Source organism: Alternaria metachromatica (assembly GCF_023757995.1).
Source record: "Alternaria metachromatica strain BMP 0045 chromosome Unknown scaffold_26, whole genome shotgun sequence".
Classification (NCBI taxonomy): domain Eukaryota; kingdom Fungi; phylum Ascomycota; class Dothideomycetes; order Pleosporales; family Pleosporaceae; genus Alternaria; species Alternaria metachromatica.
Window position 1 is genome coordinate 20,255 of NW_026055517.1, and position 26,065 is coordinate 46,319.

Sequence of the window (26,065 nt, forward strand, 5' to 3'; positions counted from 1 at the left end):
ACGTGTCGATAGACAATGTTGATGGGGTGGTTTGCTCGTCACTGATAACACGTGCAAAGCGATATGTTTGAAAGGCTTCAACGTCCATTGACTAGCAATCACTCAACATCTATACTCATACCCACAATTCCTCGCTCTCTGCCTCCTCTCTCCTCTTCGGCATGATGATGGTACATATAACGAAAAGAGTAAACAATGATAGCCAAAACACCATTCCAGCTATCACGAAAACAAAACTCCCAATGATGCAAAATCTTCCGCTCATCCGTTTTTTCTGTAATGCGCTCGAGAACCAAGTTTCGTCCTCGGGGTATCGTAAAATGCCTTGTAAAGCCTTCTTTTTGTAGCAAGAAGGTAGGCATGGCAATATAACAAACAGGTAAACGCCGCGCAATGCACAATTTCTCTCCCTCTTGGTTCCCAAATATCGAAGAATTACAATGAAAAGAAAAAGAAAAGAAGAAGAAGAAAAGTGTGAAGTTGAGTTTGTTCTTGAAGATGTTGTTGTTGATGAAGTTGTGTTGTTGGTCCCAAGTGTCGAGTCCCCCCCTCATCCACGCCAACCTCGTAAGTGCTGATGCTGATGCTGAAATAGTAGGGCGCGTCTAACGTCTCCTCTTGGTATCTCCATGGGCTTGATCCTGGGGATCGCGTCCCCTCTTGCGTGCTTCATCCCCTTGGCTGCTTCCTCCGCCGCCACCACGGCTCCTCCGATCCGAGCGTCCTTCTTCCCTTGCGCCTGAAGAGCGTCCGTCGTCACGGGAGCCACGCTCACGTCTGCTGCTTTCGCGAGGCTCGCGTCCTGATCTCGGTTCGCCGTCTCGTTCGCCGCGTTCGCGACGGCTGCTTTCTCGGTTGCTGCCGTGTTTCTCGCGGCCGCGGTCGGAGCCACGCTCGCCTTCTGCGCGCTCAGAAGGGGCAGTGCGGCTGCTTCGCTCTTCGGGATGGCGGCCTGATCGATCGGGTGAGCGCTCGCGACCTGATCGGTGTCGATGACTGCGGGATTCAGAACGGCCTTCTTCTTGTGGCGCGCCCTCCATCCTGCTCGGTACATCCTCATTTCGACTGCTCCTCGGGTGCTGGTTGGGCGTTGAATCAAGCGAGGGCGGTGGCATTGGGCTCGTCATGTCTGATCCGTCCATTGGGCCGTTGGCGCGAGTAGCACCGCGACCGCGCACCGGAGGGTTGGAATGAGGTGTATTGCGTTCGCTTGATCGATCGGCAGGCGCGTTTCCAGTCAATACGTTGTTGATGGCACGTAGTGGGTTGCCGGCATTCCTAGGTCCTCCAGGACCTGTGGGAGGTCGCGGACCGACTGGTGATGATGGGATAGGGCCTTGAGGAGCGCGACCTCCGTTACGCGGACCGCTTGGAGCATTCGGCATGTTGGTCTGGAGTGGTGGCCCGCTTGGTGCTCTGCCCTCGATGTGTGCCAGCCTACTAGGATGGATGCCTGCTGGTAGTGATGCTGCGGGGCCGGTGGGTGCACTCGGCGTTGAAGGCTGCGATGTTCGATCGCTGCGTGGGCCAGATGGCGGCGGCGCCGGCTCTGCAGGCTGGTTCAGCCGGCCATAGTTGGGGTCTTGTGCTCGTGGTCCAGGTGTAGGCTGGAACATCTCTCGCGAGGCCCGGGATGTTGCAGCGGCTTCGTTGCGACCACCACGCGGACCGGTTGGAGCACTGGCTCCTGGATCCTCACGGTGGCTTCGCCCACTGGAGGGTGGCATCTGAGGACGCTCATCCCGAGGATCCCGTGGCGCATCATTCCGACCATGATATCCAGGAGGCGGGCGATCGTCGACTCGACGATCATCACCACGTCTATCATCGCTATGACGCGGCGAGTTCAAACGAGAATCTCGCTCGCCACGGTTGTCGCGATCAGACCTCGGTGGTCCATGTCTGCCATGTTCTGCTTGATTGATCAAGGCAGCACGCGCTGGATTGACTGTAGGTTCTTCTTTGGCTGCGACTGGCACCGGTGGGAGTCGCGAAGATCTGTCGTTCTGTTCCGCAGCATACGGGGCGTTGACTGGGGGACCATCTCGGCGGTATTCGTTGGCCAATGATGAAGTAGACGGCATCCTGCGAGGCTCCGTTGCTGCAGGTGCAGGATAACCTCGGGGATCAGAACGCTCACGTGAATCCCGCGCATCGTAAGGGTCTCTTGGATCCCATGTGGGCGGTCGTACCGCAGGCGCTCGCCCATCTCGCGGAGGTGCTCGCATAGCCCGCTCATCGTAATCGTAATCGCGTTCTCTGCCAGACCATTCGCGATGCTCGGCCGCTGGAGGCATCCTCTCGGGTGTTCTGCCACCAGGTAGCGGTCGCCCACCGCGCCGACCTGGCGATGCCTCACGCTGACGTGCAGCATCTGCCGTACGGTCTAGTCGGCCATATTCGGCTGGGGGACCCCGACTGTCATATCGACCATGCGCGGCCTCTGGCGTACGGTCAACCATGGGGCGTTCCGATGGTCGTGTCCTCGGTTGCGAGTCTGGTCGTGTTGGCAGTGCGTGCGTTCTACCAACTGGGGTGTTGTGACCAGGCGTGTTCCTATTATCTGGTCGTAGCGGAACCGACGATGGATGCATCGGAGGGCCCTTTATTGGAGGCCTGCCAGAACCTGTCTCAGGTTGTGATGGCGTGGAAGGCCTACTGTCGGAGGCTTTTGGCGTTGGCCTGAATGGTTCTCTGTCTCTCGAAGGCGCAGGTGTTGTGCTATCATGCTTTGACCTGTTGTCGTTCGACTCACGTAGTGGGGTACCGTTTCTGGAAGACGTCGATCAGTTTCACCGTTGGTAATGTGGGCGCAATTTGTCAACTTACGTTTCGGGCTTCGGCTTGAAAGCAGGCGCAGATGCGTCGAGCTTCGTGTCCTGTGGCTGTGGAGTCTTGCCCTTCTCTGCAGTCGACTTCTCGCTTCCATTTGTCGGAAGTCCAGGGGGCGCCGGTACCTGAGGCGTATTAGTTCGCTGTCGTGGACGTGTCGATGGAGATAAACTCACGTTGCGGAAGACATGGTCCTCCTGCCAGAGCTTCTCCCCTTTGAGGATGGGACCAAGAACAGATTCCAAAGCTCTCTTAAGATCCTGCCTCTCCTCTGCCTCCTTCAAGTGAGCAACCGTCTCCTTCAGCTCGGTGCCCAAACTCTTCACTCTGGGGAAATTGGTACCCAGTGCGTGAAGGACGTTGATGGCGTTACGCATCTGCATATAGTCCCCGCTCTCCAGACATGTCTTGAGCGCAGCCGCGAGGGCCTTATGCCACTTAAACAAGACCATGCAAAACTGATCGTACGTGAAGAAGCTTGTCGGGTTTCGTTCTCCGTCGTAGCCCCTGCCAAAGCCAGGAAGGTTCTTCTCTGAACCTTGGGCGCGCTTGACAAAAGCATCATCTTTGTTCTCCTGCCAAATTTGCAACTCACGCAAGATGCCACCGAGGAAACGGCCGAAAGATGAGGACTCTGCTTCGGTGTACATGCTGATGATGGACGTAAGTCTGTTGGCGTTGAAGAGCATATCCAGTAATCTGCTCATGCGGAATCCCGGCACGCCTGAGCTGTGCATGAAAATGAGCATGGAGAATGCATATTGTGCATCTTCTTGAGATATGCGACTGCGAGGAATGAAGCAATCCTGGAGCAGAGCGTTGTGCAGGAGGTCACACTGCGGACCCATCATTGAAATACCCTCGAACCATCGGCGCAACTCAACGCGGAGACTATCCTGCGTTGCAGCGTGGTTCTTAGTAACAGTTTGTTGTTCTTCCTTAAGCCTGGCAATGTTCTCCTTGATACTCTTCGTTGCTTCGGAATCAGCTTTGGGTACGTTGGGTCGGTAGCCGCGGCGCTCGGGAACAGGGGCGGGCAGCTGTCGCTCCAAGTTTTCGATCGACTCCTTGTATAGCTGCTTGATGCTCTCCGCATCAGCGACAACGTCTGGCAGAGACAACTGCCAGAAGGTGACGTAGTAGGACAGGCAAGGGTAGTCGCCAAAAGCGTCGGGTAGCTGTTGCTTGAGCTGGCTCGCAAGACCTTCAATCTCCGCGTTTGGTACATCGGCCAAAGATAGCTTATTCGAAGTAGCATCAGTAGAATCTGCAGGCGCGGCGGAATCTTTCATTTCCACGTCTTCAGTTGCTTTCGATGCCTCTTGCTCTCCGTTCACGGCGGGCGCCTCTTCCACACCACTCATGGCAATATCGCCATTCGTCTGCGCATCGAGGACTAACTTCGAGCGTTGCTCAACCCGGAAGGCATTAGCCTTGGCTGCTATGCTCGTACGAGCAATGGTAAAAGCGACATCTGGCGCGATGTGGTAGTCCGCTATCATCTCTACTAGAGAAGGGAAAACAGCGTCAAAGTCGTCCACAGGGAGGTATGTTCGGAGGAGCTCCATATACTGGAGCATGTCGGAGCGCAACTTGTCGACGGTGAAAAGCACAGGCTTGTCGGGTACATCGAGCTGGTCGTTGCGGTGAATGTACGCCTCTACGTGCTGCGCAAGCGCGATGAGAATTTGTGGTCCCAGACCCGTCTCTTTTAGACACCTGACCAGACGCCTTGCTGAAGGAGCAGCCTGGGTACGGTTGTCGGCTAGGCGATACTGCAAGGTGAAAGTGCGGAGCGCAGGGCCTGCACAAAGCGCCAGAGCCATCGACTCCGAGACGGATCCGCTAAGGCTGATGCCACCCATGGACTTGACCATCTGCTCAAGAACGTCCAACATGTACAGCTCGCCTTGGGCATTCAAGAGTTGATGCGTGGTGAGCTGCAAAATTGGAACAGGGTCCATCAGGTTGTATCTTGCGTAAGCTTTGCCGACAAATATAGCAATGTTCTTAAGCCACGGCGCAGACAGCATACCATCTTCCTGATTTGACTCTTTGTCAGGGCTCAGAAGGTATGTAACCAGCGTCCAGGTCAGGACGTCGTATCCAAGTAAGGTAAGATACCTGCTGCACTCTACCAAAGCAGTGATCATGTTGGGGTAGTTGACCAACTGCTTGACTGTGGTCCTGAAGACGATTCCAGGGCTGGCATACGAGATCTTGGCAATCTTACGACCGTACTCTTTAGTGTTGGTGGCGGAAACGCGACTCAGGGTCTTCCTGGTTTCGACTTCGACTTGCTTGAAAGCTGTCTTGATCACCGGCTTGAGCATCCCGTTGAACCACTGCTGATAGATGGTATACCGAGTGGCTGTATCGAAATGTCTAAACAAATCCCAAGCCTCATTGATGACTCCAGGATTCCTGCCGGTAAAGGTGATTGCGGGTGCAATGAAGGTTGCTGAAAAGTCGACCCAACGTTTTCGATTCGCTTCGGAGGGGTTGTCCGCTAGGTTCTTCTTTCCGATGCGTATGATCTTGGTCAGGAGAACACTGTCCTTGCCGCACTCTGGTCCCACCAAACCTAGGAGGCTGGTGCAGAGCTTGATCACATCGTCCACCTCTTGGCACACGGGAACGCTATCGACCCAGTCTTCCCAATAGAACTTGTAATCAATTCCCCCATCTTGATCCTTCTTGTCAGGCTTGGCCCATCGTAGAGTTCGTCGAGGAACGTAGTCGCTTGGCCTCATGATACCCCGGTTGCCAGCACCCTTGGTAGCGATGACGGTTTCTTCGGCTACGGCTGGCCTGGATTCCTCGTAAACCTTGCTCAGAGAGTGGTGCGCCAGACGAAAGATAAGGTCCAGCAGCTCGGGGTAAACGTCGAGCATCCAAGGATGCCGTCCTAGGATGAACAGAGCTTCCGGTAGTGCGCCGATGCACAGTAAACTCTTCAAGAGGGTGAATTTCTGGTCTTTGGGCTCGGGTAGGGCCTTCTTCTTATCGGTCGGCTCGTCAGACTTGGTAGGCGTGGTTCGTGCAGTATCCGACTTGGACCTGCTCTCAGCGTCTCTAAGACGAGAAACAGCTGGCGGGCCGGGGGTCTCGTCGGGCAGTGCGCCGGCCATTGTCAGCGCATTGGCGACTGCACCTCGTTCACTGTCTTCCTTCTCTTTCTTGGCCTTGAGGAGCTTATCCTTGTGTGCAGCCATGTCTTCCTCTAGAGGATACAGATGTGGGTAGAGATCCAGCATGGAAATGAAGCCAATCTTGATCAGAAGCGCAATCAGATACATGAGGTTCTCGGGGAGTTCGTCGGAGGCATCGCGGACATCGGATGCGTAGAACTGGAGCTTGAAGCCAAGCAGTTGAGCGGCGATGCTGTTTCCTGAGGGAGGGAGTGTTTTGGTCTGCTCCATCCACTCGTCGGCCCATTTCCGAGCTGCCTGCTGATTCGACAGCGTCGCGCCCTCTGCGGGTAATGTCTGATCCGGCTGCCGGTTGTTCGCAGTAATACGACGGCTTCCAAGCTCAAAGTATGCCTGGATGCCTGCCCTGTCACCCAACTCGCCAACACGCTGCCAGAATTTGCGATCGCGCGACTCTCGTAGCCGTGATTGTTCATCCTTCTCTTCGTCGGTATAGTACCACTGTTTCGCATCGGGTCGTGCCCATTGAGGAAGTGTGGGTACTTCGGCCTCGTCCCAGGTAATGTTGTCGAAACCACGTAGCTCGGGCCACCATGCGCTCGTTCGCAACAGCTTGACGAAGAACCTGCCGTGCTTGACAAGAAGGTTTGCAAACACATCCAGTGTCACGTCGAGGACTCTTCCAATGTCTAGATCGAATGCGCCAATGAAGGCATTCACCCGTTGCCAGGTCTCGGCGACGACTTCTTGTGTAGGCGGTTCGTTGTTCACAGTGGTGAAGTACTCGGTCATGAGCTTGGAGTAGCCCTCGGTCTCTTCGCGTAGGAGGTTGTAGTTGGACTGTCGGTATAGGGCGTGGGTTGCTTTGCGGACGGCCATCTTGGAGAAGCTGTCGCGAACGAGGCCTAGGGACTTCAAGAGGTCGTTCTCCAGCTCGGCTCGCATGCGCGCGGGCTCGATGTCCGTTGCGACAAGCATTTGCCGTACGGACGCGTGTTTGCTTTCATCCTGCGTGAGCGTGCTGAGCGTGCTCAGCGTGTCGAGAAACGTCGAGACTGGGTCGAGCTGGTCGTCAGCTGGGGCGGATGTGATGTCGCGTACTATGGATCCCAATTCACTGGCGTCTAGCAGCTGGCCCATAGACGCCTCGATGATCTCGGTGAATATGACCGAGAGGGTGAGTCTGTCGCCTGCACCCTGGGCAGCCACAGCAGCCGTCACCACGGCGTCGCGTGCCTGGCCATTCCAGTGAGCGACGCGCTCTGGTGTCAGGAACTCATTGCTGGCTGGAACCTCGCGCGGTATAGAAGGCGTCGAGGGCTGTGACGGAGTGGGCGCTGGCGCAGGAGTGGATGGTGCGGCCTGAGGTTGCCGACTCAATGGGAATGTGTTTGCGGGTGGAGACATGGCAGTCGGCGATGGGTGTGAGACATTTGGACTTTGCGGAACACTCGAGTTGCCGCCGCGTCCATTGTTCCTGCTCCCACGCCTGCCACCGCCGCCGCCGCCGCGCGGGCTGTTAGCTTGCTGCTGCTGGCCGTGCGAGAGTCCGAGGTTCTGGGGGCGATGCGGCGACGGTCGTCCGCTGCGGTCGTCGTCCTGGGAGTAGGTGCGGTCGCCCCGCTTGCGCTTGGGTGGAGGAGGCATGATGGCACCCTCTTACGATCGAGAGACCGGCGCGAAAAGAGAGTCGATGCAATGTGTGGAGAGCATGCGGCGCTGGCTCGCGAATGGGCCGGGGTGTCGGTGATGGATAGGCGCGCGCCGCAGTCGACAATTAGTGTAGGGACTGGACGAGGCGGCAGGTTGATGGAGAGTTGGCAGCGCCAAATCGGGGAGTCGCGTTGGGGCGGGCGCGGGTTGATGATGGAGCGTGTCTCGATTTCGTGAGGCTCAAACCCTGGGAGCTCCGACTAGCGCAATGGCTGACGTGAACCCAGGGCTGCAACCGTGCATTCCCCATCCGTCCTCCACCAGACAATAGCAAGACACGTTTTCACCCTCACTTCAGACTACAATAGGCAAGAATTGGTCGTACAATCTCGTTCATCAGTCAATGATATCTGGCGTATTAATCATAATCACAATAGAAATATGCGAGACTTAAGCATCACGGCAATATGCACAATGGGGATGTACTTGCGCAGACGAATGATGAATAGATTTCGCTGCGCTGTCAACGCGTCGTCCAACTACATAGGTCTCAAATAACGAAACGAGCGACCAGACCTTCCCAGACATTGCTTGATCCAGATATCTAAGCCGCAGCAGCAACGGCCTGAGCTGTAGCCTTGCGCTCATTCTCAAGCACAGCCTCGAGAATTCCGGTCGCACCCTGGCCAGACTTCATCTCGTTGATAACGTCAGTCAGACCGAGCTGCTCGTCCGTCCAGAGAGGAGCGACTTCCTCCTTGCCAGCCTCACCGACGCCGATGAAACCACCCTCGGCAGCCCATTCACTTGTGCGCTTGATGCCCAGCTGGTTCCAGACAGCGTCGACGGCCTCGACTAGGTGGTCGCGGTACTCACGGATATGGCCTGGGGTAGGCGTAATGCGCAGGCGCTCTTGGCCGACAGGAACGGTAGGGTAGTTGATGGCCTGGACGTAGATGCCCCAGTCTTCCATAAGCATGTCGGACGCCTTCCTGGCCACTTCGGCGTTTCCGACAAGGACCGGAATGATGTGGCTAGGGTTCGGGATAACGGGAATGTTCTTTTCGTTCAATGCATCCTTGACTGCACGAGTGTGCAGTTGCTGCAGGCGTCGATCGCCCTGGTAGTTGGCCTGGTATTCGATGGCGGTCTTGGCACCTGCCATGGTCGCGGGCGGGAGCGAAGTAGTGAAGATGAAGCCAGGAGCGAGCGAGCGAATGGTGTCGACGAGTCTGGTAGAGCCAGCAATGTAGCCACCAACGCAGCCGTATGCTTTTCCGAGAGTGCCAGTGATGATGTCTACGCGGTCCTGAACGGTGCCTTGGGGTCTGCCTGCCTTGTGGGCTTCGAAGTCGAGATGCTCAGCAACACCGGCGCCGTGTGGTCCGTACATGCCTACGGCATGGACTTCGTCCAAAAAGGTGATGGCTCCGTACTTTTCAGCGAGATCACAGATTCCCTCAATGGGACCAATCGAGCCGCACATGCTGTATACACTCTCAAATGCGATGATCTTGGGGTATTCGGAAGGAATTGATTGCAGTTTCGCCTCAAGATCTGCGAGATCGTTGTGCTTGAAGACCATCTTCTTCGCGCCCGAATGGCGGATGCCTTGAATCATAGATGCGTGGTTCAGGCTGTCCGAGAGGATGACGCAATTGGGCAGCTTGCTTCCGAGAGTCGCGAGCGTCGCATCGTTGGCTACATAGCAGGATGAAAAGACAAGCGCAGCCTCCTTGGAGTGAAGCTTCGCGACCGTGTCTTCCAATGCTACAGCGTGCTGGTTGTGTCCGGAGATGTTCCTGGTACCTCCGGCGCCGGCTCCGTAGTTGTCCAGGGTCTCGTGCATCGACTTGAGGACGTGCGGGTTGCGGCCCATGCCGAGGTAGTCGTTGGAGCACCAAACCGTCACCTTGTCCTCGGGCGACTCCTTGTGGGCGCGCGGGAACTCCTTGGCCAGACGGTTGATGTTGTTGAAGTAGCGGTACGACTTGTCCTTGTGCTTCTTGTCCAGCTCATTGTGGTAGAAGCCTTCGTAATCGAACGTAGCGGCTTGCGGGGCGGATGCGGATGCGACATTCGAGGGCTTAGTGTTCGCAGGCTTCAGGGCTGCGTGTGGGAATGGTGGTCCTGGGCGATGTTAGCCAACAGTTCGACATTTTCTGCTACGTCCAAGATGCGGTCTCTCGGCTTCGTCGGAATTTCGTACCCTGCTTGCCCCTCAGACTCTCGAGATCCACAGCCTGGGCTTCCTTGGACGCCGTCGTGTGCAGCCTGGCGCGGTTCACGCGGGTGTGGTAAGCACGCACACCGCCGAAAGCGCCGGCAAGAGCGTTGTTGCCATTGCGGGAGCTCTGGACGGCAAGCGCCTTGCCCATGATGGGGCAGCGACGAGCGATGACCTGGAGGTTGGACATGCTTCCAGCGCCGGGGGAAACCTCCTGGCGGGTGGCCGCCGTGGTCGTGGTAGAAAGGGAGCGGAGCGTGGCGGGTGACGTCTTGTGTAAGAACGGGCACATGGACTTCGACTGGCGCAAAAGAGCCTCCATGTTGGTCAAATGCGCGGCGTGGGTGGTTTACGGGTGTATTGTAGATGTGCGGGCAGATTGGGTGTAAGGCGAGGTGAGGAAGAGTGCGAGAGAGAAAGATGGTTGGAAAATGTGTCAAAGATGCGACTACATGAATTACATGCGGTAATAGCGCGGAATCTAACATGCCGGGCGTCGGCATCAAATGCACTCGTCATGATTGGCCCACCTATATTAGCTTGCAGTGCTGCCGACGCCATCTTCATCAGCGGTACGGTAGTCCGGAGAGTAATTGCTCGGATAGTTCCATGGTTCGCACTGCGCCTGCGAAGGGTCCTGGGTCTGGCTCACACTGTAACTTGACAGCACCCGCAATGCCGCCTCTCAGCCCGTCCATGATACCTCTAATGCGACTCCACGCTTTGCATCCAGTCGCCACCTTTGTTCACCTCACTGCAGAAACCTGGTCGTGTTCCAACTCAATCGTACAACACTTGAACTTCAACTACTCAGGTGTAGTCTGTGATCTTAGCGTACCCCGCCTTTTGCCCGGCGACCTGGCCTCTACCCTCTAACTCGGAGCCGCCACCGTCCCATTTCGTGAGGTTGATCTCTACGATTCCAAGAGGATCTGCAATCCAAAGGCCTGGATAGTACGTCTCTCCAAAACTTTCGTCTGCATACCTCGGCCTGCACTCAGTCATGGTCGTGCTTAGCGTACAGTGCGGAACTGGAAAGTCTTGCCGAAACACGCCGCACGTGGTTCGATAATTCCACTCTTCGGCATCTTTGCTTGAGCCAACATTTCATAAGCCGCCTGTCAGACCTGAGGCCTAGACCTTCCTGCAAGACGGCCCTTTCTGGAGGACAAGTACTTGAAAAAGATGCCGCTGGCTCAGTCATCATCAGAAATCTCGATGATCTCGGCCTGAGATGGCTGGTCAGGATGCTGCAGAGCCTTTTCGCTGAACGTCGTCCCCATAATCGTATACACATAGTCGTAAAATGTACTTGTCTCGGCGGCCCCACTATCCATACATCTTCTCAGCTCTTCAAGATCTTTCTTGGATGCATCGGGTTCTTGGGAGTAGTTGCTACAGAACCACCAAGACAAGAACAGCTTCGTGAACGCGAGAATCTTTGGCATGTCTCGAGGAAGGACGCCTTGCAGCTTCGCTTCTCTTCTGCACAACATACCGATGCATGCTCTGATCTCTTTGATCAGATTGATCTTTCCAACAAGGCGAATTCGATTACGAATAACTTCGCGATCATTGAACTTCATTTCGTAGATGACTTTTGAGACCACGCGCTTACGGTCAAGATGCTCGACCAAATCTTCCCATTTCCAGCGGCGAACTGTAGCGATCGAGGCGTTCTCAGGCTCATCTCCATGGTTAATAGGTGGACGGGTGGACAAGCCGTCAGGCTCAAGAAGCCCTGGGTGCGCATACATGATTGGCTCTACGCTGTCGGCGATGACAGAGTCTCGTGTCGATGAATGTGTCAGGTCTTCGAGCGGATCAGCTTCAGCACCAATATTGATTCCTGACGGCAATGCATTTCCATCTTCGATGTCTGACGAATCTGGGGGTGAACCCAAATCAATAATCTCATTTCCCGGCTCTATTTGAAGAGATGATGCAGTCCGTGGTATATTCGGTTGGTCGCGCATCGCGGTGTCTTGATCGTCAGGTACTTGCTCTTCATCACTGTCGTCAACGGGTTCCAGCTTGTAGATGTCGCGTAACCAGGCTGCAAATTCCATGGAGTCGACCGTGACCTCGAGGTTGCTGCATTGTCGCCGTACTTGCTCCTGCAGTATGTCACTGTTAGTGAAGACGTCTTATCTACTGTCAGGGTGTTGTTTCTTACCGCATTGCGTCCTGGGAATTTGACGATCTGGTCACACAATTCATCCAGTCTTGACTTATAGTAGAGATGCTCTGTCTCGTACGTTTTCGCTAGGGCTTCTCGCTCTCCTTTAGCCTCCGCTTCAGTCCACATAGCGACTGGGTCGTAGTCCACCTCCTCGCCGCGAGCAACACCCTTGTTTGGTCTCCAGGCGTTTGTGAAGACCTTAATTCGATCGTTGATAATGTCGACAATCTTGTCCTCACTCAACTTGGTCCGCTTGCTCGTTTCTTCAACTGCAGCCTCATCCTCATCGTCGACTGATCGAGAATCCTCTTCAGCAGCATCCCCCAGCCCGGAATTATCATCCTCTTGTAGGTCGTCCTCGTCAGGCAAGTCTATGATCTGGTCACCTCCCGCCACATTCTGCCATCTGAGTAGATGAGCATAATCGTCCATGTTTGATAGCGCTGGATGTGAGAGCCCGGTGGCTGCCGTGTTTGATGTTTGATGATGGCGAGAGATGCGAGATGTTTGCTACAGCAATCGCGGATTGGGCGCCGCGTAGAAGGTGGGGCACCTGTCTAGGCAAGTGCGCGCTGTCACTTGATCACGCGACGAGGGGCAAGCATCACCAAGGCCATCACAATTCACGGTGAAGGTAGTTGGCAATGATTGCTGTCACGTTGAGAAGCCGCCAAACATTTGCTTTGAAATGCGCGACCAGGGTTTTCTGGTGCGCCTCGGGCTTCGGCGGGGCAGGATGAGGCAATCGCTCTAGCGCCGACAGCATTTGTAAGTCTCTCTCTTACCTGAGCGATCTACTCTTCTAACGACACCGAAACAACTCAGCCACCATGAATTCAATGTCGCTCACCGAATACCCACCAGAGCTGTCTCAACAGGAGGAGCAGTATCTGCTATCCAACCTCAAGGACTGGTCGATTGCTCATGGCTTAGCGGTACGCCCGGCTCCGTCATTCGTCCAGCCATCACAGGATCCGTCTGGTGTACTCGCAAGCACAGCACCAGTCACCTTGTTTCCAAGCTTATTCCCACGATCCTGCTTCGAGGAAGGGCTTTCAATACAACAGGCTTACAATGAGTTGTACTCAGCCATTGCCAGAGACGAGACGTGGTTGAAGAGCATCGTGGAGGAGCTTGTCCACGTTGACGACTTTGTTGCAAAGTTATGGCAAACCCATCTAGAGGTTAAGAAAGAAGGCTATGTGCAGGAACTCTCGTTGGGACTCTTCCGCTCAGACTACATGGTACATCAAGACCCTTCGCAGTCAAATCCAGCGTCCGGCTTGAAACAGGTCGAGTTCAATACAATTGCTTCGTCTTTTGGTGGACTATCGGCTCAAGTTTCTGCGTTACACAAGTACCTGCTCACGATCGACGCTTACCCAGATTCAACATCATCCATTATCAAGCAAGAGGCTTTGCGACAAAGCCAGTCAGCTTCTTCCTTGGCAAAGGGCCTCGCTACAGCACACAAGGCGTACGGGACTTCGCGCACCAAGCGTCCCCTATGCGTGCTGTTCGTGGTGCAAGACCCAGAGCGAAATGTATTTGATCAGAGACATCTCGAATACGCCCTCCTTGAAGATAATGGAGTGCGCTCCTTCCGACTACCTTTCGGAGAGACACTGTCTCACACTCAGCTCGACACAGACCGTACACTGGTCTACACACCACCAAACTCTCCCTCGACGTCGTACGAGGTGACGACAATTTACTTTCGAGCAGGGTACTCACCAGATGATTACTCAAAGGACGAAGACTGGAACGCCCGCACTCATCTCGAGAAGAGCCGTGCCATCAAGTGCCCAAGCGTCTTGACCCAACTTGCGGGGTGCAAGAAGGTTCAGCAAGTCCTTGCTACGCCGCATTCACCGCACCTCAAGCGCTTCCTACCCGATGAAAAGGTCGCCGCGCGCGTGCTAGAGACTTTTGCGCCCATCTATCCGCTCGACAACAGCGAGGCTGGTGAGGAAGCGAAGAAGCTTGCGACGGACGCCTCTTCGGCCACAAAGTATGTGCTGAAACCTCAGCGAGAAGGAGGAGGAAACAACATTTACCGGAAAGCCATTCCACCATTTCTGCAGAAGCTCCCGGAGACTCATTGGCCGGCATACATCCTAATGGAGATGATCGAGCCACCTCCACTGACAAACGCCATCCTCCGGAACGGTGAGTTGCAGAGGGGTGGCGTGATTTGCGAGCTTGGAGTGTACGGCGTGTGCCTCTGGAGAGACGGAAATGGAGACGGAAACAAGGGCGACATCCTCGAGAACTGGGAGGCTGGATATCTACTCCGCACCAAAGGTGATCAGAGCGAGGAGGGCGGTGTGGCAGCGGGATTCGGAGCAGTTGACAGCTGTTGTCTGGTGGACGGATGAACACACCGTTGAGCACGTACTGTATGCGCAGCTCGCTACAGCTGGCAAGTTGGTAGGAGCCTTCGGTTAAAACGGTATTCTGAAGCCGTTTGCATGTTCGATCGATCTGAACCAGGAATAAACGATGTGATGCGATGTGTTATACACTGATAGTGTCAACTTCTCACAGCGCATCCAGCATCGATACGTTCCCACTACCCCCAATCTGCATACTACCGTGTCCATCACTCCTTTCTTGTCAAAACCTAGTTGTGCGTATTGGATGATGGACATCGAAGCTGGATCTTGTAACTCACAGAGGTGCTTGCGCCTCAACCCGGAAGCTTTTTGCATGTATTGCCAATCTTACGGGACCCACTATAGTTTTGGAACCACGTGCAGACCTCCAGGCTACCATGCCAAAACTCCGAGTAGGATCTGTGCAGCGACCTATGTGAAACAGATGACGGTGCGATGCCTCGACAATGAGGCGCAAGCAGATAAACGTCAAATGTGTGACTTTGAAGAATTGCAGCTGTGAGAACTGTCTGAAGGTGTCGTGAAACTAGTGACAGGAGGTAAGCCGATAGCTCGAATCGCTAGTGCTAACGTCAGGAAGCACGGAAGTGATTCCCACGCGAAGGTTCGCTCAGAACTGGATCGTCGGCAATGCGCACGGCTGCTTGCAGATCTGATGGAGCATCGGTTACAGGAGATGCCGTGCCAGTCACATCATCACTCCCTTTCGGGCAACGCGATGATGAACTTTTTGCTTCGATCCAGACTACATATCCCTCCGCCTCGGGGAGCTGAAGAAAAATGAAAGATCTTACAGATAACGATAGTTGGAGGCTTGAACCTTGCGGGCGGACTACGGGCTGAGGCTCACTGGGCTGCACGTTGGCACGTTGTTATGTGAGGAGCGCCCTTGCGGAGGGTCTTTATGCACGCTGCGGCAGCTTATGCATGGGCACGTAGCGAGACCCCTGCCTGCGGAGTTGGCAGCCCTACCTACGAATGGCTGCACCTCAGCTCACGACGCGTTCGACGCGTTCTCCTTCATCAACATCTCACTGGATGACAGCCGCCATGTGCCTGCTTGGCGAACGTAATCACCAACTCATCTCGCATATGTGTGTGCAGCTCGCTGGGAACCCGCAGCGCGCGCCTCCATGGCATTATCGACGGACGGCACTCGGCAGCCTCAAACGCCTCATGGCATGTCTGGTACGGCTGTCTGGCACCGGGTAACGTCCGAACTCCGCTCTCAAGTGTCAATACTAGATGAGGAATATAGGCTACTGAACTATACTTGTTTTGCCCTAAAGCACCTGGAGGCGTTGCTCGCGAAAACGTTAGAATGGCTGGTGGCTGCCATTGCAATCTTAATTTCAACCTTTCCAAGGACCACACCACACCCGTTGCAGTATGGGTTATCCCTAAAGGAGCCGCCGTTTCTGACGCCGCCGAGCTCGATGGGCTCCTGGGCTCTGCTTTTTTCCTTCATTGCAGGAACAAGGCCGTGCTCGCTAAGCCTCTCGCTTTTTGCAACCTGCGGGAGGAGGCGTCGATCTCCTGTCTAGGCTATGCTGGCGCTCACCCATGTGGCTTCTCTCGTCTGATATATGCCCAGGTGCGCCTCCACCTTCCGTTTACCTGCTTTCTGCATCTCGTCTGCACCACTTGCATATCCTGCATTCGCGTATTGGCCGTTTGTGCCTACCACACTCCTTCTTCATTCGCTCTTTTTACTACTAGTAATCCGATCTCGCTCCTTGAAACAGTCTTTACCACGTCGATTTTTGCTCTTTCGACATCTTTGCTCGTGCGTCATTGTTGCAGACACCACCTCGCTGCATATCAGGAGTCGCGCTTTCCTCTTCGAGTATCCTCGGAGGACCGTTCAGACGCGAATTCCAATCCTAATCGTAATTTCTCCATGGCATTTGGCTCTTTGTAGACACGTCTACACCGCATAATCGCCATGCGCTTTTCTGGTCACTACTTGGTTCTCTGTCTTGCGCTTGTTCTATGCCTACAGTTTGCGGTGGCGGCTCCTCATGCTGCTGTCCGTAGACAGGATGACACTCCTTCCGCGGAGTCGACGCGTGAGGCTCAGGACAGTGCGTCTCGAGAGCCTTCTGCCACACCCACCCCATCGGGAATAATCTCTTCGAGCATTGAGTCTGAACGTCCTTCATCGACTGAAGCTTCCTCGGTCAAGCCATCAGAGACACCGGCACCGAGCTCCATCAATGATGTCCCTACTACGACTCCATCTGATGATGCTACTCCAGCAGAGTCTTCTGGTAAGTTATGTGGTGAGAAGTATTATGAGATAGCTAATAATGTAATGTAGAGAGTGCCTCCGCGGACCCCAAAAACCCACTGCCCATTCACCCCAAGTTGACCCCCGCTATGGGCGTCACTGGAGTGCTATTGCTACTCAGTGGATTAGGATATGCCATTATTGGTATCAAGAACAAATGGTATGTACATCGACACCCATCTACCAATCTGTACTGACAAAGAGAAGGGTATACGTGTTCGGGTCTGCTGCCTACCTGACCGCTCTCGCCGTCACTGTATTGATAGTATACTTGATGAACCCTCCCGTCTCGGATGCCATCCAGGGAGCCTTCTTCGTGGCGGCCTTCTTCACTGGAGTGATCTTCGGAGTCCTGTCGTTGGTCTTTGCAGACATTGCCGAAGGTTTTGGCTGCCTACTTGGTGGCTTCTGCTTAAGCATGTGGTTCCTCAGCGTCAAGGACGGTGGCCTGATCACCTCAGGAACTGGTCGTGCCATCTTTATTGGTTGCATGTCAGCTGGAGGCTACTCGCTTGCGTTCAGTCACTACACACGTAACTACGGTCTCATCGCATCAATCGCCTTCTCCGGAGCCACCGCTGCCATCCTCGGTATTGACTGCCTGGCTGGTTCCGGCTGGAAGGAGTTCTGGCTTTACCTCTGGAGTAAGTTGCCGCGCACCATTTGCAGACTATTGCTAACCTCTGCAGACCTCAACGATGACATCTTCCCTCTTAACACCAATACTTACCCGGTTACCAAGAACATCAAAGCCGAGCTGGCTGGTGTTGTAATTATTACAGTAGTCAGTATCGTCTCCCAGCTGCGCGTTTGGAAGCTAGTCAAAGAGCACCGCGCAAAGACTGCCGCTCAACAACTCGAAAGACAAGCGGATCAAGACCGTGAGGAGGAGGAACAAGGTCGCAAGGTTGAGGAGGTCTTCCAGAAAGAACGTGCTCAATGGGAAGCTGCATATGGCAACGGACAGAACGTACCCGAGGACAGTGTCCGATCTTCCACTTCAGATCCCAAAGACTTGACTCATGTCCATGAGAAGGAGGTCTCTCCCAACGACAGCGCGGTAACAGTCAACATGTCAACTGGAATGATGCGATCTGCCAGCAGTACCGCCAAGCCCGACGCCACCGTCACTGTCGCTGTTCTCGATGATGATGCTATTCAACAAATCGAACCCGAGGCCCATACCGCTGAGAACGAGAAGGCTCTTCCAGAGGCTCCCAAGGATGACTCGAGGCCTACTCTTGTGAAAAGCAACAGCCTACGCCCTACAGCTCCACCCCCACCACCAGCAGTCATTCCACTTCCGTTCAAAGTCCCTACCGAAGATGAGGCGCACACTGACGACGACAATACCTCCGTCTCTGCTGTTCCTGAGACTGATCACGATGCCGAGGTGCCCAGGCGCGTCTCGAAGCGCGTTTCTGATGTTTCCGCAATGAGGCAACGTATCTCGAGGGATATGGTAGCATCGCAAGAAGCTTTGATCGGAATGCGAGCTGACGAAGACGACCGCGCTTCCTCTGTTGCCGCCACTCTGGACGACGACCTCGATGTGCTGTCGGTCCGTAACCTGTCCCCAGTCGAATCACCAATCGGAACCGAGCACGACAACCCATTTGAAAAGCCTGGACTCAAAAGACAGGACTCTGACACTGTTCCTAACCGTAAGAGCGTAGTCAACACCGCTGACGTAGTGGAATCTCTCACGACTAGTACCGACCCAAAGACAGCAGACTCGCCCAAGGAACAGACATTCAAGCACAGGGCTGACACGGTCATGTCTAGCTCCAAGGCCAGCAGCGAGAAATACTCCAAGTCTACCAAGTCTGATGAAATCTCTCAAGGCTCACAGATGGAGCAAGGCGGATCACAGGTTGGCAGTCTGACTGAGAATGTGATGCCAGAGAAACTGTCGAAGATCGCCCTATCTTACCGCACGAACGAATGGGCGAAGCATCTCGAGGCTGCCGAAAAGCCAGACTACGAAGACATGTTCCTGCCATCATCACCCGGTATCATGCTCGCCGACGGATCAGAAGAGAAGCCCACACCAGTCAGTGACGAGCTCCTCTACGAGAGCAAGCGCGAATCAAGAAGGATGTCGACTGGCAGCCGAACTCAAAGGAACAGCAGCCAAGGACTCCGACGCAACACCTCGACCTTCTCTCAGGAATCACTCATCAACCAGCGATCCCTAACCCACTCCCCTTCCATCGCCTCTCCCCAGGTCCTCTCCCGCTCCAACTCCGCCATCAGACTCGACACCCTCTCGCCCCTCCCCAGCAACACCCTCCTCAGCAAGCGCGAGTCCCTGATCAAAAACCGCGCCTCAGCCCTAACCCTCACCCCCCAAATGTCGTCACCCAATCTCTCCCAACGCGGCGACTCCGACGAAGACATGACGCTATCCCAACGCCGCGCCCTCCTCCAAGCCCAACAACTCTCCCCCTCCCTCTCGCACCAACCCTCACTCCGCTCCCCGGGCCGCACACCCCCCTCGTCCTCGCAAAAATGGCAAAACAAAGCCTGGGCCACCACCAAAGGCGCACCCGCCGGCTTCGACAGCCACCAACCCAAGCGCTCCTCGAGCGCGCAGTCGGAGCAGAAGCGCGAACAACTCTACGCTGGGTGGCGCGACACCATGCGCGACATTGCGCCGCCGGCGCAGACCGCTGCGCACGTTGCGGAACAGCAGCGCGCGGCGCTGTTGATGGAGAGAAGGCAGAAGGAGATGGAGAGGCAGCAGCGCGAGGTTATGCAGCAGCAGCGCGCGAGTCAGATGGATAGTATGATGCGGAGTGGGCAGATGATGGATGCGCACCGTGAGGCGATGAGGAAGATGCAGGCGAATGCTAAATGACACACTTAGCTTGTGGATACCTATATTTCCTTGGATAGGTACTTGAGTTTCGAGATGAAGTTACGAGCCGGCAGGCCCGTACAAAAGACGTTTTTCTCTTTTTCTTTCTGTTTGTAGGTAGTTGTTGTAGTTGTTGTACACGAGGGCCTTTTGAGCTCTGCGAGCGGGTTTGGGAAGGTTAGTTCGGTTCGGGTCAGGTCAGGTCACGATAAGGGTTGGATACGGACTGGCATATCGACGAGCAACGCGAAGGATATACCATTACACGAGGGCGGGACTTTGTGTGCTTTTATTTACATATATACGATCCTGCGGTACACAACAATCTTGCAGCTAGTAGCAATACGAGAGCATATGAACTGGCATCTCGACTCTATTCTTGAAATGTGAAATGATCAGTGAGTGTGCTTTATAGATCGACAGTAATAGGATGTGCAGTTATTATTATAAGAGTTTTATACCCAGGATATGAGAAGCGTAGTCGCCGTCTACACTCATACATGAGCGACGATCCTGGATATCGGGGAAAAGTGAGGCTAGAGACAAGATTAACTATCACGACACTACGCCGCACGCAGCCACACGACCCACGATGCTACATATGGCACTTCCCTCCACCCACCCGGCAAAGCTGCAAACAGCCAGCCTCGTACCGCATCGCCACCAGCACAGACATTGCCGGCTGACATCATATACAGACTAGTCATCGGAAGTAAACGCCAGAAAAGGGGTCAAGTCGAACACACGGACTTGACGCTGTTCAGAGGAGAGCAAGTGCGCGGAATCCCGACGACGCGGTTCTGGGTAAAGAGCTGACAGGGCTTGCCGGGGATGTGGCTGATGTGTGGGTAATTGGTGGAAGGGAGATGCTACGATGCTACTCATGGGTGTGGCCGTGTGAGATGGATGGAGGGTTAGTTGGTTAGCATTGAGAGGGGCGACGGGGGTGTGAGGGTGATGGAGATGGGGATGGGCAAACAGTCATGCAATTGATGCAATTGTCAGTAATGGGGGCAAAAACGATGTCGATGACGATGGCGATTGAGCGGGTTCGTCGAGCAACAGAGTGTGTTAGGAGGATCGTGTGGACATTGATTTGTGTTGTGAAACAGGGCTGGGGTACTCGAGGCGTGCGCCAACGTCATGGTCTGGTCAGGGTCAGGGTCATGTGAGCGACAGCGGAGGCGGACGGCGGATGTCAACGGTGACGGCAGGCGTGGGTGTGCCCGCCAACGTATTACCGTATGAGAGGGAATGCATGTCGAGTATGCTTAAGATTGACATCAGTCGGATGGGAATGTTAGGGATGGTTAGGATTGTCCGGGCTAATGCAGGCACAGTGCGTGGGATAGGTGAGGGATGGGTGAAGGGGCAGGGGTCAGCGTGATGCGGCAGGCAGTCATCAGCCTGCACAAGCCATGGCAGGCAGGCGCTTTTTCATGAGCCTGGGCTGGGAGGTGCCCAAGTTGCGCCGGACGAGGCGGACGTGTCGTGTCGTGTACAAGAAGAAGGAAGCACCCTCGCTCTTTCCTTTCGTGGTGACGCCTCTCCTGCTGCTGCATGCGACAAAGTTAATTCCATGGCCCGTTTCTGTCTCTGCTATTGCCAAACCCGCCGTGTGAGACGTTGACACCAACACTGCGACACTGACCACGGCGACCACGACACGACGACGTCCTGCCATAACAGTACAGCGCACTCATCCACCACACCTGATTCCCCGCTGGCTGCTCCTTCTTCCTTGACAGTACAGCACCCACGGCAAACTTGGTCTTGTCGGCAGGCAATGCTGCAGTGAGCATGGACCACTTGCCCTTGGGACCCCTAAGGAATTCACCACCACCCAGCACCGCCCGTTCACCACCGGCACGACGACGACTCCACGCCCGCCCTCCGCTGCTTACCCGCCGCCTGCTGCGTCGCCAGTGCCTGCCCGCTGGTCGCTGACCAACCGCATCTTCAACCTCAACCTGCGCGCGCTGTACCAGGGCCCGCCGCGCCAGCCCGCCTCGCGTCTCTGGAACCCCGTCAACTCGTCGCCGCGCACCCTCCAGATCCAGAACCCGCCGCCTGCGCCTGCGCCCCAGGCCCTGCCCCCGCGCCGCGACGACCACTACCCCAATCTCCCCATTGAGCGCGACTTCGAGACGCAAGCCAGGGAGGACGGCCGCGACGAGTACCCGCTGCTCTCGCTTCCCGAGCGCCGCCTGAGTCGCCAGAGCCCTGCGCCGAGCTCCCTCGCCGTCCAACGTTCCACGGGCGAGGACAGCATCAGCGGTCGCACCAGCATCGCCCTTCCGCGTGATCGCAGGAGCCAGCCGCCCACCCAGCCGCCCACGCCAGGCCTCGTCATGGCCTCTGCCGCCAACCCCAGGGACAGTGTCTCGCCCGCGCCCCATGCCGACAAAGACATCGAAGCCGGCCGCAACCACCAGCCCGCCGGCCTGTCGCGCGTGTCCCTGCCCGGCTCCGGACGCACCTCGCTGCACTCGAGACGATCAGGGTCTGCAGCTGACGACGACGCCGACGCCGTGTCCGAGTTCCCCTGGGGCCCTTCGCATCCCTGCTTTCCCCATCCCAACCCGCATGTGCCACTCGACTCCGAGCTGTACAACACGACGCGCATTATCCGCATAAAGCGCGACTGGATGATGAAGGGCGACCTGGCGCCGACGTTTGCCAATCTCTACCCCGAGATCCTAGACCCCCTCGTCACCGAAGACGACTTCCGGATACTCATCAAGAAGATTAATGACACCCTCGTCGACGCCTTTGACCCATTCACCTTCCGCGCCTGCCTCGACACCGTCCTCGGCATCGCGACCTTCTGGCTCTGGGAAGACGCGGGCTTCACCGGCGTAAAAAAGCAACTCGCCGACCTCGAGCGCTGGATCGAAGACTGGAACCGCGACATCGGGTCCAAAGAAGCAGTCCGCATAATCCCACTGCGGCGGACTGGATACCTGACAGTGCGTATACAAAAACACACTGAGTAAAACCACGTTCAACTAACTTTCCATAGCTCGACGTCCAAATACCAGATCCCCATCTCGGCCCCGACACAGGCACACGGCCGCACACGCAAGAAGATAATCACCCCACCGAAGCTTCACACCAGCAGCAGCACGATCAATACCTACCATACCCCATTACACCTACCCTCCAGGTTAATTCCCAACCCACCATCATCGAAGCGCAGTCATAATACCACACCATACCATACGTACAACACAACACAAAGACATACGAGGAGAGAACACAGTTCAAAAGCCAAAAAAGGAACGATTCACGCGGTTTAGCGGCATATCGACATCATTTGCATTGGTCGTTTGAGGAGTTTGATGGTGTCAGTCAGTCTTGATTCTTGGGTCTGCTTGATTGGGTGGGCTGGGCATTCCGGTGCCCTTTCTTTTTTCTACTTTTCTTGTTGTAAGAGCTGTCACGACCTACTACACAATATCTGCGGCGACGCACAACCCACACTATACAAAGTCATAATGTTTCTTTTTTTCCATACTGCATCGCATCGCATCTCGGGTCTTTTTTGTTCATGGTCGTTGAGATCGTGGTTTGTTTGTTTTTTGCGCGATCGTTTTCTTCCGAGTTTCTTTCCGATACCCTGCTGCGAGATGGCTGTTGGAGCGCGTTGAAGTGCGTGCGTGCTTTGTTTGTTTGGTCCTGCGTGTGGCTAGACAGACCGGGCTGGGCGATGTGCTATAGAGTGTGGCGCATGTATGTACTATATTTATTATTGCCATTCCATCTATTCACGTCACACTATTTCTCTGTTGAGATCCATTCGGTGGTATTACAAATGTCTAAGCCTAGACAGTTTTTCCGTCTTGGTGTTGGTGGTGTTGCAAGCCAGCCCCAACTGACTCGACGCTTCGCTTCAGCCTTGCAACCGACATAGTCCTGCATGAAAACCCTTCATCTCGGTAATGCCGTCATGGTCTCAATATGGACATGTGGAAATTTTATGAGAGTCGTGACAAACCCAAAGCTCGGGAGGGAAACGCGTCATATGAACTGAAACGTATGGATTACTGGGGTGCTGTCATGCAGCCTTGCAGCCTTGCGACCAGGCCCTGACAGGGTTGACTGGAGGTGTAAGCCGATGTTTTTCCTACACGGAGGAAAGAGCTGTGTTATCTGTGCTGTATCAAACATGGGTTATGGAAGAAGAGAAGGATGGGGGAAACTATGCGGATGAGCGAAAGGAACAGGATGGTCTGAAGGGAGACTGGTGATTTACATGTTTACAACGGGCTTGTCTGGGTCACGACAGCAAGGGCGAAGTCGAGCGGACTGAATATGCTCACGCAAGTTGGCTTCGTTATTACTGCTCTGGTATCTGCCCATTACATCCTAACTAATTACTAAATACAACTCTCTTCCTTAGACTGGGGATGCATTCATTTCCTAACCATCCCCGGCCTAACATGTAAACTCGTACTCTTCCTTATCCTCTCACTCACACTCTCGCTCGCCGCTTCCACGCCAGTGAGACTACCCTCCTCACTTTTGCTTTCCTCACGAACGGAACTCATTCGACGCGTTGTGTCGGCACTTGATCGGCGACTGTGGGTGCTGCGTGGATTGGCGATGGGGTTAGAGAGGATGCTCGAAACGTGATGGTCCGGGTTCGTGGATAAGTAGGAAGAAGAGGATATTGAACGTCGGCGCGGTGGAGGAGGAGCGGGGGGTGATGGGATGGTGTTGGTATCGGTGGAAGGGGTGGTATGAGGGAGAGAGGGAGGTGAGGTGAGGACGTTACGTGTGACGACGCGCCTATTCAATATCAGTTGTCAGTTCCCAATCGACCAGGTCAAACAAAAATCACACACAACACCCAAACCACTCAACCTCGACCCTACAACACCCCGTCAAAATATCCAACCCTTGGAAACATTAAAAACCACAAACTCACCGATTCGCAGGCAGCCTAAAACACGGATGCCATCCCACTCTCTCCCTCCCATCACCACCATCCCTCTCCCTCTTCTCATCTCCATCCCTCCCTCCATCTTCCCCATCCCCAGGCCCAACAACCCAATACCAAACCGCCCACTGCCCCTCCTCCCTCATCTCCCCCACCGTCTTCCTCACCCCATCATAAACATCTGGACAAAACGACCGTGGGATAGATCCGTTGGCGTCGAGAGCGCTGGAGGGGAGCATGGCGGGGACGGCGGCGTGGGAGAGGTAGCGCCATGTTAGGTTGAATATTGTTTCTGTTGCTATTGGTGGGAATTCTGGATTCATTACGACTATGTTCTGAGGTAGACCGTAGAGAACGAAGAGTGGTTTAGGTTTCCTTAAAAAGACGTGGGCTGTTGTGTTGGACGGCGCCAGGGCATACGGAGAGAATTGAGTGTATATCAAAGTGTGAGGGTAGAGCAAAAGGGTACGTATACTGTGCTGACAGGTGGATGTGGCCTACCTGTGAAATAGTGAAAACGGGTGTTGGATGGACACGTAACGCAAGGCAAGGCAACCGGGTTTTTGCAGTGACTGAGGAAGTGAAAACGGAGGAACTTTCTCCTTGATGGAAGATACGACCCATGGGTCTGAACGTTTTGGAATATACCTTCTGGGTCTATCGATCAGTTTACAGTGCTGTATATAGGGAATCTACTAGGCGCTATGTGACAATCGACTTACACGCAGGAGGCAGTAGAAGCTTCTAAAACGCAATACCAGTCGTCCACCACGTATCGCCACGATGCCATCGTACGAGCTGTCCGCCCCAGCACCACCACCCATCTCTTGCATCAGGTCCGAATCCCAGTCCGCGGAACAGAGAGACAGGAATCGGTTCGAAGAGCCAAACGCCCGCTTGAGCAAAGTCGTCGCAAAGAAGATGGGCCGTATAATAAAACCAGACATGAACGTATAAAAACGTCCATCCTCGCTTCAGCCAGCTGGGCAGATTCCTCCCTAGTCCAGCTCCGTTCGCAGCCTGCGTCAAACAAGCTTCAACAAAAATCCCCACAGCCTGCAGCAAGAAAAACGCCATGGGCCCCCTCACCGGCCTCGTCTCCCCAGTCGCAGTATAACTCCCACTGCCATGCACAACGCCACTCAGAAAGAACGCGACAAAAAGCTGCAACGCCTTCGCTGCCACACCCCTCTTATCCCACCCCAACCCCTCAATAACCTTCCGACTAGGTTCCTGGAACGCAAACCGAAAAGTCTGATGCCACCAACTGCCCCACCAGCCCGCAAGCCCTTTATCCAAGACCACGCTGTACGGCGCCCACGTCTCAGGATACATCCAGGGTTCCGCGCGGGCGCCGAGGAGAGAGGGGGAGAGGAGGCCGCTGAAGAAGAGGGGGCCGAGGGCGAAGATGGTTTGGAGGGCGTATTTGACGGCGAGCATGCTGAGGAGGAGGTGGTATGTGTGTGTTAGTGCAGGGCTGTTTGTGAGCCACGAGGGGAGGTGCGGTGGTGGTGCTGCTCTGTTTGTCAAG

The 26,065-nt window shown here is 55.0% G+C and overlaps 6 protein-coding genes across 6 annotated transcripts; 3 read left to right on the forward strand and 3 right to left on the reverse strand.

The window, feature by feature from the left end:
• Positions 1–605: 605 nt before the first annotated feature.
• J4E83_008620 (uncharacterized protein) lies at positions 606–7,631 on the reverse strand (the record flags this gene model as incomplete). Its single annotated transcript, XM_049335516.1, has 3 exons — positions 606–2,772; positions 2,830–2,957; positions 3,009–7,631. The coding sequence occupies 3 exons, from the start codon at positions 7,629–7,631 to the stop codon at positions 606–608; spliced, it is 6,918 nt and encodes a 2,305-aa protein (XP_049185252.1).
• Positions 7,632–8,241: 610 nt separating this feature from the next.
• ALV1_2 (5-aminolevulinate synthase, mitochondrial) lies at positions 8,242–10,186 on the reverse strand (the record flags this gene model as incomplete). The annotated part of the gene is made up of 2 exons (XM_049335517.1): positions 8,242–9,767; positions 9,847–10,186. The coding sequence occupies 2 exons, from the start codon at positions 10,184–10,186 to the stop codon at positions 8,242–8,244; spliced, it is 1,866 nt and encodes a 621-aa protein (XP_049185253.1).
• Positions 10,187–11,060: 874 nt separating this feature from the next.
• J4E83_008622 (uncharacterized protein) lies at positions 11,061–12,478 on the reverse strand (the record flags this gene model as incomplete). Its single annotated transcript, XM_049335518.1, has 2 exons — positions 11,061–11,981; positions 12,041–12,478. 2 exons carry the CDS (start codon positions 12,476–12,478, stop codon positions 11,061–11,063), a joined length of 1,359 nt encoding a protein of 452 aa, XP_049185254.1.
• Positions 12,479–12,876: 398 nt separating this feature from the next.
• J4E83_008623 (uncharacterized protein) lies at positions 12,877–14,424 on the forward strand (the record flags this gene model as incomplete). Its single annotated transcript, XM_049335519.1, has 1 exon — positions 12,877–14,424. One exon carries the CDS (start codon positions 12,877–12,879, stop codon positions 14,422–14,424), a length of 1,548 nt encoding a protein of 515 aa, XP_049185255.1.
• A 1,963-nt stretch (positions 14,425–16,387) lies between these two features.
• J4E83_008624 (uncharacterized protein) lies at positions 16,388–19,592 on the forward strand (the record flags this gene model as incomplete). The annotated part of the gene is made up of 4 exons (XM_049335520.1): positions 16,388–16,712; positions 16,763–16,892; positions 16,940–17,376; positions 17,422–19,592. 4 exons carry the CDS (start codon positions 16,388–16,390, stop codon positions 19,590–19,592), a joined length of 3,063 nt encoding a protein of 1,020 aa, XP_049185256.1.
• A 1,418-nt stretch (positions 19,593–21,010) lies between these two features.
• Positions 21,011–22,588, forward strand: J4E83_008625 (uncharacterized protein; the record flags this gene model as incomplete). Its single annotated transcript, XM_049335521.1, has 2 exons — positions 21,011–21,162; positions 21,346–22,588. The coding sequence occupies 2 exons, from the start codon at positions 21,011–21,013 to the stop codon at positions 22,586–22,588; spliced, it is 1,395 nt and encodes a 464-aa protein (XP_049185257.1).
• Between the last annotated feature and the right edge of the window lie 3,477 nt (positions 22,589–26,065).